Consider the following 20,184-nt stretch of genomic DNA (forward strand, 5'->3'; position numbering starts at 1 on the left):
AGAGCTCCCACTGACCTCAAGTGGCTTGACTTTCAGACACCGGTTTTTATGGCAGATTTGCCTATATAAAGACATTAAGAATTGCAGGTTAACTTTGTGGCCTTAAGCTGCAGCTCTTGGGCAGCACAGACATGCCCCATATGCCGGAAGTACAGGTTTCTAGGAACATAACCCCTGCTAAAGCGGTTGAAAAGTGCCAGAAGTGTTTGCCTGGAGCAGACACTGTGCTTTCAAAACACAAGGAGAGCAGAAAACTTTCTAAACACAAGGAGAGCAGCCCTTGAGCGAGAACTGTGGAGTTTGGCCCATCAGAGTTTTGGGAAAAAAAAAATGTCATAGACAATGAACCAAACGCTGCTCTCAGTCACACAGATCGAAATCCAGAAGAACTGTAAAATGGCCCTCAGTTAATGTGCTGGGAGCTACATATCTGTGACTGGTGAGTGCTTCTAATCCCCTTGAATAATGTGGGCACCACAGATTCAGAGCATTTATGTTTATTTTGTTTAATTGCAAAACTAAGTTTTATCTCACACTTTCCCTTTAAAGCACTTCAAGGCAAATCAAAAAAGAGATTGAGTTGTCTTGCTTGCCATGAAAGGTACCGAGACCTGTGATACCATTTAGTCACTCTTCACACTTGGGTGCACTTCTGCCTTCCCCAGTTATTAGCAGAAAAGAGTAAATGGAGTGATCAGATTTCTAAGCACAAAAGTTAAAGCTAAGTTTGAGAGGGTGACAGCAAGCAGCTCTGAGCCTAGGAACTCAATTAGTCTGAAAGACAACTATCTCATTATCTTTCCCAAAATGATATAAATACATAAGAATATAAAAATTTAAAATAAACTCTCTCTATTGACTGTCTAGATGACTGAATTTCCCTTCTCAATTTCTTTAAACACCCACTTTAGTATTTATTTATTCTAAGCGCGAAGCAGCTGCAATAATTAGACTGTCAGATTCAGAAAGTTAATGAGGAGTCACTGGAGTGGAAGGTTTTGCATTTGTGAGATTGCTGAAGGAGAGAAGCTCTGTGCCTTCGCTCTATCTCTTTTTTCTTTTTCTTTTTTTTTTCCCCCCTCCACTGGGTGGGAAGGAGAGAGCTTGGCAGCACACGGATCTATTTGAATCCTTTTGATTAGTGGGTTACATTCCCACTCCTGTTCTGCCAAATAATGTTTTTGCTGTTGTTCCTTTTTGGGGGGATTAAAAAACAGGCATGATGAGATTTTTAGGGAAAAGGAAGACTGAATTAAACAATCCCTCCTCCATTCTTTCCTTCCTCCTCCAAAAATGCACAAGGAAGTGAGCTGAGAGAAACACATTTCCAAGATACTTCAAATGCCAGATGATGTGAACAAGGATCCTAGAAAAGCAATAACATAAGATTTCCCTTACTCAGTCTTTAGAAGTGAAGGCACTGTAAACCAAGGAAGGGTAACTACTAGCTCACTGCTACCAAAACCCAAATAAAAGTTACATGGGTGTCTAGCGTTAAAAAAAACTTCCTCTTTCCATTGGCCAAATAAATCTTGAATTAAAAGGGCTTAACCCTGCAAACATTTGGTGATCTTCAAAAAGCGTCTTGACACTCATCTAACTCTGTTTGGAGAATCTGTACTGAGACCACTTACCAGTTGATGTGCTTGTAGAGGCAAGGCCTTGGGAAATATGTTTATACAGCATCCTAGACTTTGTTTTCTAGATCATCAGTTCCCAAATTTTGGGGAATAATGGAGCACTGTCAAATCTCAAAATTTAATCTATACCACCAAGCACCCAGATGATACAACTTGTATTTGAAAATGCTGTACAAAGGCAAGATAAAGTCCTAGTCTTGTACAACCATGGCAGACCACCAGTAGTATATAAAATCCACAGCTTTGGAGCCACTGATTTGGAGTGCCTGCTACTTAAGTAGCACATTTTTCTAAGTCAGGAACTAGGGACAGTCACAAATTGATGGAGATCAGGGATTTAGCTGCAAAAACAGCAATTCAGCCGAAAGGATTTTTCTAGATGAATTCTGTTGGCACACAAACCTGTGTTTCTCTGAAGAGTGGCTTTGAGGAACGTTATGCAGATCAGAACTTCACTGAAGGCCCAACTACTGTTGCTGAATCGCTTTGTCTCCCTCCCCACAAGCCGAGCTTTGGAAGCACAGTAAATTGCAATGGTGTTCTGTACTCCCAACTGCAATAAGGGTAGCCACAACTGAGCAGGAGTGATGAGAAATATATTCTTTCTGTGGATCTCTCGTTCACTTTTTCTTCACAGCACAATCACTGTTTACAGTCCCAGGAGTGAGGCTGCAACCAGAAATCTGTGACCTATTTGATCCTCACCAGAAGCATCATCCCCAAGCCAGTTCCAGCAAGTTCTGGTGAAATATCAGAATGATCAACTTCCTTTTGGGTGAGGAGCTAAAAGAAGAGAGTTTTAAGCTGCAGCTTCATCAATCCGGGCCATTCGGAGACCCTGCCTCCCACATGGATTGACATGGCTCCAAAAAGTATCTGGCTCTGCTGACAACAAGGAGCTCTCCCCCCCAACCCTTCAGGAGTGAGCAAGGATGTCCCAGGAAGGCAAGCCCAGCTCTGGGGCTGGCAGGGGTGGGAGACCCAGCAGCAGTTGCAAGGGTCTCAGTGGGGATCTGGCAGTGCCCTGGGATTGTCCATCCCATTCTCCCTCCTTCCCCTGTGCAGACAGATGTAAGCAAAAGTGAAACACTCCAAAATAGTACCTCATTTCAAGAGGTATTCCTGGGAGTTTGTGCAACTTGTCCTTTGAAACATTTCAAAGGCATTTGAAACATTTTAATTGTTACATCTATCTACACTGGCTCCCATGCACCACACCCAGAAATGCAGCAAAGTTCTCTTATCTCCCCTGTGCTTGAGGGTAGGCACAAGAAGTGCCCCCAGAGCAGATTTACCAATATATGTCTGGGTTTGGTGCATGCCTAGATTTGGCAGCACATGCATTCTGTCAAGGGTGGGAATTCCCTACACTGGAGTTTGTGAGCCCATGTTCTCCCAATGGATGGCTTCTATTCTGTGGTCCTCAGCACTAATCTGCTCTAACCAGCCAGAGATCTGAAGACTGGAATTCGTCATTCAAGCTTTTACACTTTAATTCTCAAAATGCCAATAAGGGGATGTATTCCATATACCCAACTATACTCTCTTCTGGAGTGGAGGTGGACACCACCAGGTCACTCTGCCTGATGAATCACCAGTGATGCAAAGCAACTCAGCTAAGGTTATTACAGCATCTAAGGTGCCCCAAAGCCTCGGGACTGACTTGACTCTGCTACCACTGATATTTTTGTAACACACTGCCGTTTTGCATGCTTTATGTCAGATTCTACTTTCTGCATAACACCAGGATAACTTCAGTAGATCTATTTATTTTGGTTTTAAATAAGCATCAGAAACTGCCCCACTATGTATTCTCCAGTGCCTGAATGGTGCTAGGTAAAAATGCTAAAGCTGACACATCCTTGTTTTTATTTGCTTGTTTCAGTTTTAAAGGCAAATGGCTAACAGAAAGTGATGCTTCAACATGAAAACCTTTTTTTTTAACTTGCTTGGGTTACAAGTAACACCTGTTGCTGAAAGATCATGGGGCTTCCCAGAAATAACTACAGAAACATCCATTTTATCCAGTTTGCTTACATTTAGCATTTGAGAGCAGTTTGTGCCTAGTCCAGGAATGCTCACCCTGCAGCCCACAGAGCCATAACGTCAGGCCTGCAAGAACTCCCCACAGGTTATAAAATTTGGTGGTAGAGAAGCAGTGGAAGTACTGTTTCCAAATTCCCACGCCCCGCATGGGAGGTCAGAGGTGGGCCATGCCCCCTCCCCCCTGCATGGCCAGATTGGGGTTGGGCCACACCACCTTCCCCCCATGCATCCAGGTCACACCCTGTTGTCCCCCACCAATGGGGCCATGCTCCCTCCCCAGCATGGGACCCAACCAGGCTCCTTCCCTCCCCTGCAGGGCTGGTCAGGACTGGGACACGTCCCCTCCCCCCACATGGCCAAATAGGGACCAGGCTGTACCCTGTACCTCCGCATGGCTAGATGGGGCCTCAACATGCCCACCTGGGTACTAAACTGAGACCACCAGCTGGATTTGGCTCACAGGTAGACCAGGCACTGCCTATCCAGCCGGCTGGGGGAAAAGCTTGGGCACCACTGGTCTGGCCAGTTTCACAGGTTTCTTGGCATAGTCAGAGGGGTCCTGGATCCATAAATACATGTAACATTCAATTCCACTGAAGTCTGTAGGCATAGTCAGTTGAGTAAAATAATGCTCATGCTTTAGTGTTGGCAGAATCAATGCAATGCATTTTTCTGCTAAAGCTTCTGTCTAATGCATTTGAAAGCTTGTCTAACTTCATCCCAACTATGCTGTTGGTCCAATAAAACATATCACACCACAACAATCCTAGCCTCTTGCATGATTCCTGGACCATTATGGCTACAACATAACTAAGGCAGGTGTGGGCAAAATGCAGCCCACGGGCCAGATGCAGCCAGGCCACTCTATCCGGTCCACAGGACCCTTACAAAATTTAGAAAATAAATATTTATCTGCCCCTGGCTGCCTGTCATGTGGACCTCAATGGCTTGCCAAAACTCAGTAAGCAGCCCTCCACCCAAAATAATTGCCCACCCCTGCTCTAAGGCTACCACACCAACATTGTTAAATACCAAGCCCTACAAAAATCAGCAGAGACTGGCCCTCAGGGTGATTCAGGGATGTGTATAGAACCTTAAACTACTCTTAATGGATTTTGAAAATACAGACTAGATTTCTTGTTGATGTTCCTTTTTCTTCCTCACTTGCCTTACATATTTAACAAACTTAAAGGTCAACTCATACCCTCTTCCACAGGTTAATATGTAAGTAGAGTGACCACCTTTTCCAAATTGGAAGGAGGGACACATATCCACCTGCCCCCGCCCACGCAGCATGGCTGGAGCAGAGCTGAACCGAGCCCATGGGAGCTGGGAACAGGCTGCCTGCTGCAGGCTCAGGGCTCTCCACCCTACTGTCCTGCCGCCCCTAGAAGCCTCATACCAGCTGCACCACCATGGCAAGGCACCCCCTGCCTGCCCAGCAATATCGAGGGGCACGATGCTGCACCCCTGCCATCAGGCGGGCATGAAGCACCTTGCCGTGGGGACACGACCAGTGCAGGACTCCCAGGGCCATACACATGCACATAGAGGCCCCTGCGTCCTGCTCTCCCCAGCCCTTTGTAGGCTGGAATTCTGCCAGCCTGCAAGGAGAAACCTGCCACTTCCCACGTTTTTCTGTGGTGAACAGAAAACAGATCCCTGCATGATACTGCGAATCTGGGATGAATGCTGTCCCTTAGTCATGCAGCCCAGGACTGGGACGTGATGTTCCCATTTTGGGATTGTCATGCCCAATTAAGGACGGGTGGTCACCCTATCTGAAAGATGTAATCCAGTGATGCTCAACCCATGGCCTGCAGGCTGTATGTAGCCCATGAAGCCTGAGCAACAGGCCTGCCACCTATGGGGCTCTGCACATGCAGCGAGTTCTCCGAGCTCATCAGCATGTCAGTGTGGACTCTGGCCAGAGCCACTGCTTTCACAAGGTTCCTGAGCCCAGGGGGTGAATGCTGCCACTGGCAGGGAAAGTAGAGGGTGCAGATAGCGGCAGCATTAAGCCTGGGAGCTCTGAAGCCATGTGAAAGTAAAGCCCCAGGTCAGAGCCTGAACTGACATGCCACTGAGCACCCAACACTCCAGCAGTCCTTTCTAAGCCTTGGCCCATTTCTGATATTAATTTTTGGCCTCCTTGTAAAAATGTTGAGCCCCAGCGATGGAATCCAATACTTAGGTTTTTAGACTTTCTTGGAACAACAAGCTGTAAGATTTCAGTGGTAACTTTTTAAAATAATGGAAACATCTTTATGACAATGATAAAACATTTTTAAAGGAATCTAAACACTACTAACTAGGCATCTAATAGATAAGTATTGTGCTGATACATGAGAAAATTAACTTGACAAACAACATAAATGACCAGCCTACTTTCATTGCTCAATATGATGTAAGTGCAAAGATAATTAAAAGTAAAATATTAAGCATACAAGGCTGAATGGTGGCTTTGCTGTGAACTCACCATAAGGGGCAGCAAATTGTCACTATCACCTTCCCTTTCTCCCAGTGATCCAGAAAGGAAATCGGCTCTACTAGATCTGTGCCCAAGGAAATATTGGTTCGAGGCCAAAGCTCCATGAATCTCCACCTTTTTATACTTCCTCCAATCTACTTTTCTGAGTGGGAGTTTAGGGACTCCCTGGGGCTTCACACTGGTATTTTGGAATGTGGATAGATATTGCAGGGGCCCTGTTAGCACTGTGTGCTGCTATGCTACCTAGCCCATAGTTAGGTTAGCATTCATTTGTAATAATCAAAATAACTAAAAGGTAATAACCCAAGGGAAATATTTGGAATTATGATCCATTTTTTAAATTTTAATTTATAAATGTATTTTATCAAGAAATCTCAGTTCTTACTCTGATAGTGTCCTGTGGTTATAGGGGCAGATTCTGCTGCCAGTTATCCCAGCCTGCTTCTGGAATTGCTCCTCTGAAGTCAGAGAAGCTACAGGACCATTCACACTGGTATAACTGAGGGAAGAACCTGGTCCAGGGAGGTTCACTTTTTAAAAAATCATCTTTCAGAGAAAAGAAAGGATCTGATATAGATATCCTGGTTTCTCTTTTGTTTGGCTTTTTTGTTTGTTTTTGACATTGCTTCCTACCCCCCAAGAACAGACTGTCTTGCCAACCAAGATATAACAGTGCAGTCTGGACCTTCAGAATAAATCCAACCATGTGTCGCTTAATAGAGAGATCCCTGGACCAGAAGATGGATGTTCAAACAGGACAGATGGGAGCTGACAATTGAAAGATTGTCAAGACTGATCCAAGGCTTACAGAGACCTGTCACTCCTGCGGTTTGCCTACCATCCCCTCCAACAAAGGGAGCTCCTGAGGGAAGGAGGGGATTAGTCTATAAAGTTGAGTGGAGTCTCAAGGGAAGATGGTTTCTTAGATAAAGTTGTCAACAAAAGGAATTGTTTAAGACTACTTGTTATAATTTCCTAGAGGGAGCTTCTGCCATTACTAACAGGATTATCAGTATACTGGTTCCACACCAGCGGAGCATTAGAAATGCATATTGTGGGCTGGTTGCCTAGAGCTGAATTGAGAGGTCTTCTTATGTCCAAAATAAGTGTAGGTGTTTATGAGCATGGGGGAGGCGAGGAATTAAGGAGAGCCAAACAAAGATTGTTTTTGGTATAATTATTGCACTGAGCATGGGTGTATGAATGAGTTATAAGCCTCTTTTAATCTTCTTGATCTCTGAGCTGCTGACAGACTATGAATAGGAAAAGTACTCCTGGTGGGGGAAAGGCTAGCGGGAGTATCTGAGAGATCTCACCCAACCAAAACTCCTACAGCATTTCTTAGAGGGGCTCTTCTGAAAGTTAGGGGAAAAGTACTTCAATACTGGTGCTCTTGTTCAGCAACATATGGCATTCAGGCCAAATCCAGCCCGTGGAACCAGTGGATCCAGCCCTTGAATCCAAAGGGCTTTGGCAGTATTCTGGTGGTGGCGCGCTTCACGAGCACTCACCCCAGAGCTGGGAATCACGGAGCTGTGGTGGGGCCAAGTGCATGCAGTTGAATGGTGGGTAGAAACAGGTGCAGAGAAAAACTGAGGCCACAGCAGCAACAGCAGGGAGAAGTCACTAATGCATGTGAAAGAAAAATTTGAACAAAAGGAGTGAATGAAGGGGTAAATCCTGGGTTGGGCTGGGCCTTACTAATTTTTGTAAGACACATGTAGGCTCCCTGTTTTCCCATCCACAGTGTCATCTGACTCTAGAGGCACTGTGATAGGATGGCAAGTGCATGCACTGTGTCCTGCCCCTATCCACTGGGTCCACGTAGGTAAGTGCAAGGTCAAGGGGGGATGTTATGGTGTGCAGATTCCATCACCTCACTTACCACCCCTCATTTCTGAGGCATGCCAGTTCACCCATTGCAGAAGTTCATGTTCTTATCACAAACCATCTGTCAAAACTGTTAAAAATACCTCAGTGACTCCCATGGTTACACAGGGGGAAAGTACTTGCCTGGCTTGGGCTCCTGATCTTGGATGCCTGTCTTCACAAGGAATAATTCAGAGAACAGGTTCCTGTTTCGTTCCAATATAATGGTCTCATTTACATTCCCAGTTGTGCCTGTTTGCAGGGATTGCAGGTTCTGTGAGTCTTTCTCTTCCTCCACCAAACTGTCCTGAACTGAAACTGGGTGAAGAGATGGATTGTGTCACTAGGGCTAGGGACAGACATTACACATAAACGGCTTTAAATGATCAGTAATTGGTTTAAACCTGTAACAGGACAGACGTTCAGTGTAAATAAACCAGTTTGAAAATGGCTGAAATCAGTCTGAGATAAACCTGGTTGAATGTAGTATCAAACTTAACTGATTTGGCTCAAACCTGTTTATGCAATGTCTGTCCCAGACCCCTTGCTGGTTTAAGATAAACCAGACTCCCCCAGCATCCTGGCATGCTCCCTGGGCTGGGTACGGCTCTCTGCTCCACAACAGGGCTGGCCCCTACCCTCCTCTCCCTCACTAGAACTCAGCAGAGACTTGTAGGCAAGGCAGGGTCTGCCTGACTTCCCCCTGCCTACCCCACCCTCGCTGCTCAAGCAGGAAATCCCCCTTCCCTCTCATCTCCCACAGCACAGATCCCAGCCCTGCAGACCCTTGGCATGTGGTATGATAGCTAATGCAGATGCATGTGTGTCTGCAATATCACTGGGCCAGGCAGACAGAACAGTGACTGCTTAAGGCTGTTTGGAGCTAATCAACAGGCCAGCTGGTAAGCTGTTTAAGAAAAGTTTGAACTAATGGAGAAAGGCTGCTGTTTTGCTGGTCGGGCGATACACGCTGTTGTGAGCCCCCTGCTGGCTTACTCACCTGTCAGTTTGCTGCAGACAGCATAAAGAAGCAGGGAGGGAGATTGAAAAGCTCCATATCATCAACAGATACATTCACTGCACCCCCACGCCCCTTGCCTCAGAGTGCTAGCAGGGGGCTGGGGGCTGGCAACACTCCTGCCCCTTGACCAGTGGGCACGGAAAAGCCTGGGGTGGTACAGGCAGACTTCCCTAATCACTCAAGAATGTCCTGCCAGGGGCCTAGATAGACCCCTCCCCCTCCCCCTCCCCCGCCACCCCTCAGCTCAGCACTGTACAAGGGAAGAGAAGGCTGCTCTAGTACTTCTAGCCTGAGCCACTGCAGGCATGCGCCTGAATATCCTCAGGCCAGAGAGAGTGCCTGTCCAGTTACAAACTGGTTCAGCCTAGCTAGTTTAGACTAACCTGCAAAGATTGAATTAATTCAGGCTCAGGGTTTTTGAATGTCTGTGCCTAGCCTAGAAGTTCAGTGCTGGGGGCTTCACCCATTACCTCCTTGAATTTCCTGTAACAAAGCCATGCTTCTAGGGCAGCAACAGACCTTGCACTGTTAATTTTTTGTTGTTGTATAAGTTTGCTTCATTTCCTTAGCTTTCTCATGACACTGCTTCCATGGTCAGTGTATCTCAGCTGCAGCAAGTGCCTAAAAGGTCTGACATATGCAAACATTTTTTCCACACGGTTGCGATTGCCCTTTCATATGCTGCTTTATTCTGTGATATTGTGTGATACAGCTAGCTGCCCTATCAGTTGACATCTTTGACTGAGCAAAGATGGCTGACAAAGAATTCCCATGGATGCAATTTGTCTGGGGAAGGAGAAAAGGCAGGGTGTTGGATCAGTTGATGCACAAGGGTTTTATTACATCAGCCAAGGCTTGCACAGGGGGAGGGAGTCAGAGGAAGGTCAGAGACAGCCCTCCAATAAGGGGGTCCTGGGACTGCTGTTGGTGCAAAGTAGTCTCAGTCACAAACCAATTCCACCTCTGATAAGGGTGTTGGGAAGGCCCAGCATGCTGTAAGGCCCTGGGTCTTCTTTCCTAGCAAACATCCAGGCATGCTGGGGCATGAGATAAAAGAATATAAGCATGTAAGACAGGGGTTCCCAAACTGTGGTATGTGTACCCCTGGAGGGTACATGGGAAAAATTGTGTAACAGCAGGTTTAATTTTCAATATAATAATAATTTAAGGGGTTAAAATGTAAAATGTATGCTGGTAAGGGTACGCAGGCAGATGGTAAATCTGGAAGGGAGTACGCAATAAGAAAAAAGTGGGAAACCTCAGATGTAAGGTAAGTGGGTCAGGGTTCAAGCACACCCTAGGTCATGATAAAAACTGACAGTAGAGACAGTCCCTAGTCCACATATTTCCAACAGTTTAGCTGTGGTATAAACAGAATTCAGACCAGACCTTATAAAATTGGACTTGCACATGCACCTCTCTGGTAATTTCCTGTTTTTAATGCTGGTTGGGGTAAGGGTTGGTTATTATCATCAACAACGAAGTCTCTCACTCACCTAGTAGTCAGCTAGTAGCTGGAAATAACTTCCAACAGATAGTCACTGTCTATAGTGTGGGGCCTGCTGCCACTAACTACAGCAGCAGCACAAAGGCAGCTGGGCTCCCTTCATGTAGGCACAGCTCTGCCAGCAAGAGTTTTTCTATTTTCTGAGCTGTGCCAGTTCCCTGAACAGCAGAAGCTTGGCTTGCAGAAGCCACCTTCTGCTTTCCGAGCTACATGCACAGGAGGATGGGGTTTGCCAGCACAGCCATGTCAACTACTGGATGCGATATTTTTACAGCCCTAGTAGATGCAGTTTTGCTAGCAGAACTGCATATAGTACAGGCAAGAGCACAGAGGAATATGCATGAATATGAACAGACTGCTCAAACTTTTATGTGAGCCCAATTTACATAAAATGAACTTTTCCACCCAAGGGAACCTAAAACATCTTGTTATTCTCCTGTGCAATATGAAGTTTCATTTCTACCTGGGAGAAGTGTTACAATCTATGTATTCTTCTTTGCCTGAGGAAGGGCGAGTGAGCCCAAAAGCTTGCAATTAAAAACTTTTTTTGCAACTGTTTAATTGGTCTAGTAAAAGATACCACCTCTGCCACTGCATATTCTCAGATGAATATGATGCATTTCTAACTAAACTACTGACCATCCAGACAATAGGACCTAGCTCTCCATTATCATGCATCTTGTGTAGTCAGTTGCAACTGCAAAACAGATGTATGCAGCTGCCCAATTAGAAAGGCACTGCTTTACATTTCCTTTGCCCCGCTGGCAATTACTACGCAAAGTATAGGGACATGAGAGGAGGCATATCATGTAGCTTCACACTGATTAGTCTGAAGTCTCCTTCTAACTGAGGGCTACTAAGCACCTAAGACGTTGAAGTAAAGGCTTTGTAATGCATAGACAGGGAGACAGACCATACAAATGCTTATGGAAAGTAGTTTTAGCACTTGCACAGCCACCTATTTTCAAACTAAATCTATTTTGTTTTCCATTGCCCTACCCCACAATGAGAAAAGGCATTTCTAGTAAATTGCCTGAGGGCTAAATTGCATCTTCTGTCTCTGTGAAGGTGGAAAACCAAGACAACCCTAGCAAAGGGATGTACTAGTCATCAGCACTCTTCTTATCCTATCAGGAAAGCCTAATGTGAGTGCCCTAGAGCAGTGGTTCTCAAACTTTCTTTTTCGTGGACCACTTGAAAATTGCTGAGGGTCTTGGCAGACCACTTAATGAACTTTTTTTTGTTCTACAAATCAAAGCCCACAACTCATATTTTAATATCAGTAGATATTAAAGTACAGATATTCTCGCTTGTTCCACAGCCTTTCTGCGGCCCACCTGAATGGAGCTCATGGACCACCACGGACCACAGTTTGAGAACCTCTGCCCTAGAGAGTTTGTAGGTGGGATTTTGGCATGGAGAATTTCCTCTCCACCATATCACTTCCATCCCCTTCCCAACACTATAGGGATGTACCTCCTAAGCTAATGACAACTGGGACAGAACTAATATAAAAATGTTTAGCTTTGTGAAGTCACTGTCCCCAACCCACCCTGGAGTGATTTAGGGGGCAACTGTGAGCAGAAGAAGAAGAAAAAGAAAAAAAGGCCTGAACTGGTGTTGCCATGGAAACTGGGAAGGAGGTGGTACAGAGGGGATCCCAAAGGCTCCAGCTGCTAGCAGATTTCCTAAGATCCAGGCTGAATGCACAGTTTGTGGGCCAAGGTCCTACTCAGCTGAAGGGGGAGGGCAGTGGGGAAGGGAGCATGGAAGGAACTCCCTACCCCCTCTGCTACAAAACAGCACAAAGACAACTGGAAAGCAGACCGCATGGTCCTAATAGGGCTTTTACACCTGGGAAGGGGACCTACTCTGGGGAATGACAATGCAATCTGGATCTTTCACCTCCAGGTTTCCCGTTCAAATCTAGCCTTCATCAGAAGTGATTATCAGGTGCTTGTCTCTGTTCCAAATTAATAATTAGCACTTTGAACATGCTTCCCATCATTGACAAGCTAAACATTATTATCATTGTATGGTGGCCAGTGTAAAAAGTTATGTATTTGCTGGTGAGCATCGTATAAACCCTCTTTTGTAAAGGGCATTCAGAGGCATCCTAAAAAGGTAGTGTCAACAGAGAACTGAAAAGGATAACCTCACTCCTACTCCCCTTCCCCTCCCAAAAAAATAAAGTATGTTGGCAAGGTTGGGCAGGGTCCTGCTCAGTGGGCATGAATAACTCCAGGCTGATAATAAAAAAAGACAAAAAAAGGACACACCAAAAATATATATTTTAAAGATTTTTTTAGTTCAAAGGGAACCTCAGTTTAGAACACACACATATGTAGAATTTAACAGCAGGTTTTTTTTTAATGAATACTTGCTTTTAAAAAGCCTTAAGTCAATCAAATAACACTTTTCCAAGGCCAAGATTCTGTTTTGCCTCAGCCCAGAGCAAATTATTATGGTCAATTTGTAAATCTCCAAGAAAAACAAAACAGAGGGTGCTCACAAAACTCCATGCATTTACAATGGCACAAGCGGGCAATGCTCTTTACAAAAAAAGCACATACAACCCAGAACTGCATTTGGGGAATACAGATAAAAGATCTGACATAGGGTCATGTGACAGGTGTCACTTCAGTAATGATATTGGGGGCAGAGATAAAAGTCCTCACAGTCTGGTCATGTGACACAGCTTCATTACTCTCACAGCAGGTGGTCTGCAAGACTCAATGCCTTTATTTATTTATTTATTTTAATTTTTTTTATTCTGTGATAATGAGAAAATGTTTAAACTCCCTTCCCTGTGTTTAAACACTTCTTCAAGCTGACAGCAGCGGGAGATCCCTTGATCAGCTGTCAGATTGGAAAGTGCAATTTTTCTGGAAAGTAAACAGCATGTTTGCCAGTTGGAAATAATTTTCTGTTTGTTGGGACTGTTAGCCTTGGAGTGATGGAGCCCTGTCACAGCATCTGATGATTTGGGAATGGGGAATAGCAAGCAGACTGAAAAATGCCTTTTATGCTGTGCTTCTGATAATGAGAGTCTGAGATTTTTGATATTTCACTATTGTTATTGTGCTCAAAAATCACTTAAGGATTGTGTATAAAACTTTTAAAGCAGTGGCTCAGCCTCAGGGTAGACACCTGGGACCTTCTGCTAGCTGAAGCCAATGTGTTTTAATAGAAAATGCCTTTCATCTGGGGAAAATGAAAGAGGCACAAAAAGCAGGGTAGCTACTCAGTTATTAGCTGATGAGGACCTCAAGTAGGGGCAAATCTTATTGCTAGTTAAAAAGGAAAAAGAAAACCCCCAAAAGTCATACCTCACAGCACTACTTGGGTATATTTTTAAGCATGATGTCACAGCAGCAATATGTGCACTTTTCACAAGTCAGAGAAAAAATTAAAAAGAAAGCTCTCAAACACCTTATGGGAAATGAAGATCTGCACAAATCAATAGCAGTTTTGAGCATAACAGTATAACAATGTAAGTTGACATCCAAGGATTATAGTGTGCAAATAACCCCATTTATATGGCTGGTCAAAAGTCAGGTCCATTATACCGTAATATGGTTTATAACTGGCTTGGAATCAAACTGAGAATAACCTTAAATATAATATACACATTCTCTCTTTTTTCAATTGGGCAAATATCTTTTAAATATAAATTCTCATAAAAATAGAGATGTATGCATAATGCATTTAATTTAAAAATGAATGTTCAAATGTACATATGCAGGGATGTATACAGCATTTTTGATGCAAACAGGAGAGCCAGAAAAAAACAAACCTGATTTCACTATTCAGTAAGCCAATTGCAACTCTTTGCTTAGGAACAATTATATAAGAGAGGTTTCCACAGACTTCAAATTTAAGAAGCATTCTAACTTATGAATTAGCAATTTTTCATTTTTGAGAAGGTTCAGCCATGCCCCTGTAGAAGACAGCTATATGACCTGCACCATACTGATCACTTCTATTTTGGCTGTAGATGGGAGAAAAAATATGCTATATACAAAACCTTAGCATTCTCTCCAACAAATATCTTCATTTGATGGCTACATTGTAATGTTCAAAGGACAGAATGACACTGTGTCTTTTCTACTGATAAATGTCCACATTCAGGAATCACTGTTTCGCATTATGCGAAGTTTGGGTTTGTTAAAAAAAAAAAAAGACTGAGCATCAAATTTGAATCTCATTTATACAAAAATAATTTATGGTACATTCCAGGTGGTATTGAAATATACCAATTCAGAGGCAGGCGCTGATTCAGAAAAGCACTTAAATATGCACTTAACTTTAAATACATGCTGAAGTGCTATCTTGAATGAGGGTGATATCCTGCATTTGGGTTTTATGCTGATACAGCCAATGTCACTGACTTCAGTGAAGCTAACACACTGCAGGTTTACATAACCAAGACAAGAACCTGGGCCTTTGTCAGCAGTCATTAAATATATACATATGCTTATTTATTAGCAGACTTATGGCTGCAGTAGTGATATTGAGCATCTTCCTGTGCCTGCATGAGGTGTAACTGCACCTCAGGGTGAAAGAGCTCTGATTAGATTAACTGTCTCCAAACTGAACAGGCACACATGGGGCAGATATGAGGAAGGGCTTGCTTGTGGTTATGTGGGAAATAAAGTCCTTACTTTGTCTTAAAGCCCCCTAAAGGTGACAACTCAGAGTGTTAGCCACAAATGTTGGAAAGAAGCCAGAAGATCATGGCACCAAACTGTAACTGCCTTAGAAGACTCCCCTGATCTCTGATAAACACCCTGACATTTGGCAGCCTGACAGCTTTGCAGTTCCAGAGGAGGCTTCCTAATTAGACCCTCCCTGAGAAATAATCTGCAACTTGAAGTTTGTCTCTAGCAGCCTCACTGTCCTGTTTTGTTTCTCATTTTTGTTCACCCCACCCCCCATTTTCTCCCTTTTCACAGTTTTCTCTTTTACACTGCTTGACACCCTTCCCCACCTCTGCAGGCAGAGATGGTGAAGTGCAAAGCAGGACAAGAGGTTGATTTCTCCCTCTCCCCTCAGCTCTGAACAATCCTTTAGGGGGACAGAGGACAGACAGACAATAAACAAAACCAGGGGGGAAAAAGACCCTTGCAAGCCTGTGTCACACTGGTATACAACTGGAAGATGAAAAAAAGAGAATAGCCAAGAGTAAGTATTAATGAGTCAAAGAAGTTTTAGTAGGATTGATCTGGAAAACAATTCTCATTCATTCATAGTTTTAATAAATTAGAGGGCTGCGGTCCTGGATTCAGGCACTTCCCAGGTGTGGTACTGGGGAATCTCAGCTTGGATCTACATCTGAATGTTGCCTTTGTACCCTGATTCTGAAATAGGCAAATCCAGTAGCCTGGGACTGAAGAACTCTGCTCTTTGGCGGGAGGTGACAGCGGTTTGGGCTCATGTGTTGATGATACAGCTTGCAATATATGTGGCATATTGTAGAAGAGGCCTGCTGATCTTCAATGCATATCTTGTATGCAGCACTCTTCCTTTTGGGTCAAATTCTGACACCTTGGGCACGTCCAGATGTGTGGATGTTTGGTTCCCTGAGGACAAGTAGCGGTGGTGCACCTTGCGCCACTGCTACTTGTCCCCAGGGAACGCCTGTGCCACATGCACTTTGGTGTGAGGCAGGTTGCCCTGGCTGGGGTAGGAGAGGCTGGGGCCAGCACTGGGCTGGCCCCAGCAGCCTTATTTAGGGTTCAGGGGCCTCCCTGGCTGCAGGAGAGTCACTTCTGCCGTGCGGAGCCTGGCTGGCAGCTGCAGGATATCCAGGGGTCAAGAAAAACCTGCATTAAAAAAACCTGGTGCAGTGCATGCTCTGGCAGTGTGCTCTTGCCACGCGGAGAACACCAGCACCACATACCACATGACCATGCTCATCTGGATATGCCCCTTGAGTCCCACAGAGGACTACCTTGCTCCCTTGGTGGCCCCAGACTCAAGTGTTCTGCAAGCACTTCAAATATGATAAGCAGCACTATCCTGCTTGGGATTTGATCCCATTAATGAGTCACCTTTGTTATCACCAATTTAAATGACTTAATAAATCATATTCCATTATTTGATAGAAGTGCCTATTAAAAGGACAGGTTGCTTTATACCAGAGATCACCCAGACCCTTTCCAGAGCAATAAAACTACCAGCACAGACACTAAACATTATAGAAGCTGGATCTTCAGCAATATCTTATCCACAGATTTGGGCATTACAACCAGCTGTGTTGTCAGGTCATGTCATTCCCATCTAGTAATCTTTTTCAAGAGTCACATGGATTAGGAAGCTCTCGCCTGGATAGCTACTGGGGAGAGGCAGAGGCCAAAGAATTTTCATCAACAGTGAAAAAGTATAAACAGATCTACACGCAGGACTAGTGCTGCTCTGCTGATGTCAGCAGTAAATAGGATCCCAAATCCTGGTACAGGGCTTGAACCTGCAGCTGCTAACTACTAACTATGTGAGAATTTGAGAGATTTAATTCAAAGTATCCAATTGAAACTATCCTATTTGTGTGAAGCAACAATTTACTCACATACTGTATGCATCCTTTCCCTCCCCAAAATCAGCCCTCCAAAACTGGGATGTGTGTTTTAAGCATGCTGATCATTTTCTTTTTTACACCAGAGTGGAGAAATGGAAGCATAGGTGGCAGCTATAACAGCCAAGAACTGAGTTCATCGTTCAGGATCAGAGCTACAGGCTAGGGACACACTTTAAAAAAGCCTGAGCCTTAATTGATTCAACCTTTGCAGGTAGTCTAACCTGGGTAGGTTAAATCAGTTTGTAACCAGACAGACATTCTCTCTGGACTGAGGAAATTCAGGCACATGCCTGCAGTGGCTCAGGCTAGAAGCCAAGGGTACTAAAGCACCCCTTCCTTCCTTTCCACAATGCTGAGCAGGGTGGGGTGATATGGCCAAGCCCCAGCAGGATGCTCTGATTAGGGTGAGGTTTTAAACCCCCATCTTGCCTCCAGTCCTAGGCTTTTGCCCACTCGCTGCTCAAGGGGCAGGAGTGTTGCCAGACCCCATCCCCCTGATAGCACTCTGAGGCAAGGGGGGTGTTGGTGTCACTGGGCATAACCCTAGGTAACTCAGAGGGATGGAAGACCACGAGTGTCAATGAAGCCCCTCTGCTCTGGGCCCAGGCGAGCCAGGGCCCCCCCCTTGCCCAACCTTTGTAACCCTTTCTTTGGCGCCTGTAATCTCCTGTCCTTCTGGAAAACAGGTGAGCTAAAACTGTTATCTGTGGAATACAAGGGCACCGCTCGGAGAGAGAAGGGAGGAGGGAAAGGGGAGGAAGAGGGGGGCCAACTAGTGGAAAACCACTGCAGAAAATTGACCAGGGTATAAAAATACACTGTTGCAGGGCTAGGCGCACAGGATTTGAAACAATACAGTCTCCCTGGGCCTTTTACTTGAGCTCAAATAAACTCTGTCTACTTCTCCCCCCACTGTGTTTATTTGGCGCAATGCACACCGGGCAACGAACCCAATTGTTGCCTCCCTTGGGCACCTTGTGCCAGCAACAGTTTTTGGCGCCCAATGTGGGACTCGAGGCTAACATTTCGCCTGGCCCGGATCCCTCCTGGGGTCGACGACTTGCGGCAACAACCGACGCCCAGCGCGCACCAGTGGTTTTATCGGGGGCCTCAGCAGAGATGTGGTTTGATTGACCCCGGAGGGCACAATGGTGCAATGCACTCAAATAGTGGAGAAGTGATCATGGGTGACGGTGTGGAACCGGTCCCTCGGACAAGGTAGGATAAGCTCAGCAGTCTGAGCATTGCCTGTTAAGACCTGGGGACGCCCAGTGTCTCCCTGTAGGACCTGTTGATGATACAGAGCTTGTCAATCTCCCTTCCTGCTTCTTTATACTGTCTGCAGCAAACTGACAGGCAAGCAAGCCAACAGGGGGCTAATAACAGTGTTTATCACACTATCAGCAAAACAAGTTTCTCTCCATTAGTTCAAGCTCTTCTTAAACAACCTTTTTCCAAGGAAGGAATTACCAGCTGGCCTGTTGATTAGCCCCAAAAAGCCCTGTTCTGTTTGGCTGTCCCAGTGAAATTAGAGACACAGACACCTCTCAGCATTAGCTAGTATACCACATTCCTAGGGTCCATGGGGCTGAGGTAAGTGCTGTGGGAGATGTGGGGGAGGGGTGTGGGGGGATCCCTGCTTGAGCATCAAGGAGGATGGGGCAGGGGGAAGCCAGGAAGATCCTACTGTACCTGCAGTCTCTGCCAGAGCTCTGGCCAGGGAGCAGAGGGGCAGGGCCAGCTCTGCTGTCTAAAACAGAAAGCCCAGCACAGAGAGCATGCCAGGGGAGTCTGGTTTAACTTAAACCAGAAAGGGGTCTGGGACAGACATTGCATAAGCCAGTTTGACCCAAATCAGTTAAGCCTGATACTACATTAACCAGGTTTATTTTAAACCAGTTTCAGCCATTTTGGAACTGGTTTATGTGCACTGAACTTATGTTCTGTTACAGGCTTAAACCAGTTTCTGATCACTTAAACCAGTTCATATGTAATGTCTTTCCCTAGCCACAATATTAACCCTTTTACAGCCACTGTTGAATTGGCAGTAGCAACTGGACAGCAGCTGTGAAAGGGTTAAAGCTCTGCTTCTGTGGTAAGCCATGACTCTGGGAAAATCTTTTTTTTTCTTCATTCTGCATGCCCAGAACAAGGTGTCTCTCTTAGTCAGGGAGCGTGTAGGATGCAAGAAATTATATACGGTCGATAAGGCTCTCAATCCAGGGCCCACAGAAAAGTCAGTAGAAGTCTTTTCTATGAAGCTAGGTCTTGCTAGAATTAATTATTTTAATTATAACATTTTCATTTGTAAAATTTGTGGACTTTATTCTAATGCTTGATATCCAGGTGCTTTAAGTGCAACACTTGTGTATAAATCCTATATTCTTGGAAAACTGCTTATATGTATTCCCATGCTGGGGAAAACAAATCCACAGTACCACTGAATGCACTAAAACAGGGCTATCCAACTGGCAGCCCGTGGTTATTTGTAGCCCCGAGACTCCCACCTGGCCACCACTCCTGCCATCACTCCAGCTGTAGCAACAGCTGAAGACTCTGGGCAGGGCTGGGCTATATAAATTAAAAAGAAGTTCACAAAATTTTTAAAAACTCACTGATCATGATCAGTGTTGCACTGCCTACATTCTGAAATCCACTGGGAGTGCAGGGGCAGGGCTGCAGTTCCTGGCTTGGTACTCACTGGCTATGGGGCCTGGAGACCTGGGTGGCACAGGCTGCAGAACAGGATAGAAGTGGCAGCCCTGGCCCTGGTGCTGGCACTGAAGGTGCTGCCAGTGGTGCAGTCACTTTGAGGGGCCACCTGCAGTGTGGGGCAGCTGAGGTGAGGGCTGTGTTGGGTGGGCCAGGCTGGGTCAAGGATGCTCTTGCAGCAGGGTGCCCCAAGCCTAGCTGAGCCATGGTGCTCAGTAGCCTCACAGGGGCTCTGGGCCAGGCTGTGCTGCGTGATGGACGCTAGGTAGCACCTCTGCATCAGCTCTCAGATCCACCTGCCACCAGCCCATTCCATGGGGC

The 20,184-nt window shown here is 45.3% G+C and overlaps 1 protein-coding gene and 1 long non-coding RNA gene across 3 annotated transcripts in view; one reads left to right on the plus strand and one right to left on the minus strand.

Annotated features, from left to right (window-relative positions):
• CDK15 (cyclin dependent kinase 15) overlaps positions 1–4,427 on the plus strand; it is a 79,240-nt gene extending 74,813 nt beyond the window's left edge. Inside the window, exon 14 of the mRNA XM_090044762.1 lies at positions 2,278–4,427. Coding sequence (XP_089900888.1) covers positions 2,278–2,387 — 110 coding nt within the window. The 3' untranslated portion in view covers positions 2,388–4,427. The remainder of the gene's footprint in view (positions 1–2,277) is intronic.
• The window catches only part of LOC149867104 (uncharacterized), a 173,643-nt gene that overhangs the window by 64,000 nt on the left and 89,459 nt on the right, over positions 1–20,184 (minus strand). The window lies entirely within an intron of this gene.

This window comes from Crocodylus siamensis, chromosome 4, assembly GCF_052110815.1.
Source record: "Crocodylus siamensis isolate JL-2025a chromosome 4, ASM5211081v1, whole genome shotgun sequence".
NCBI lineage: Eukaryota > Metazoa > Chordata > Crocodylia > Crocodylidae > Crocodylus > Crocodylus siamensis.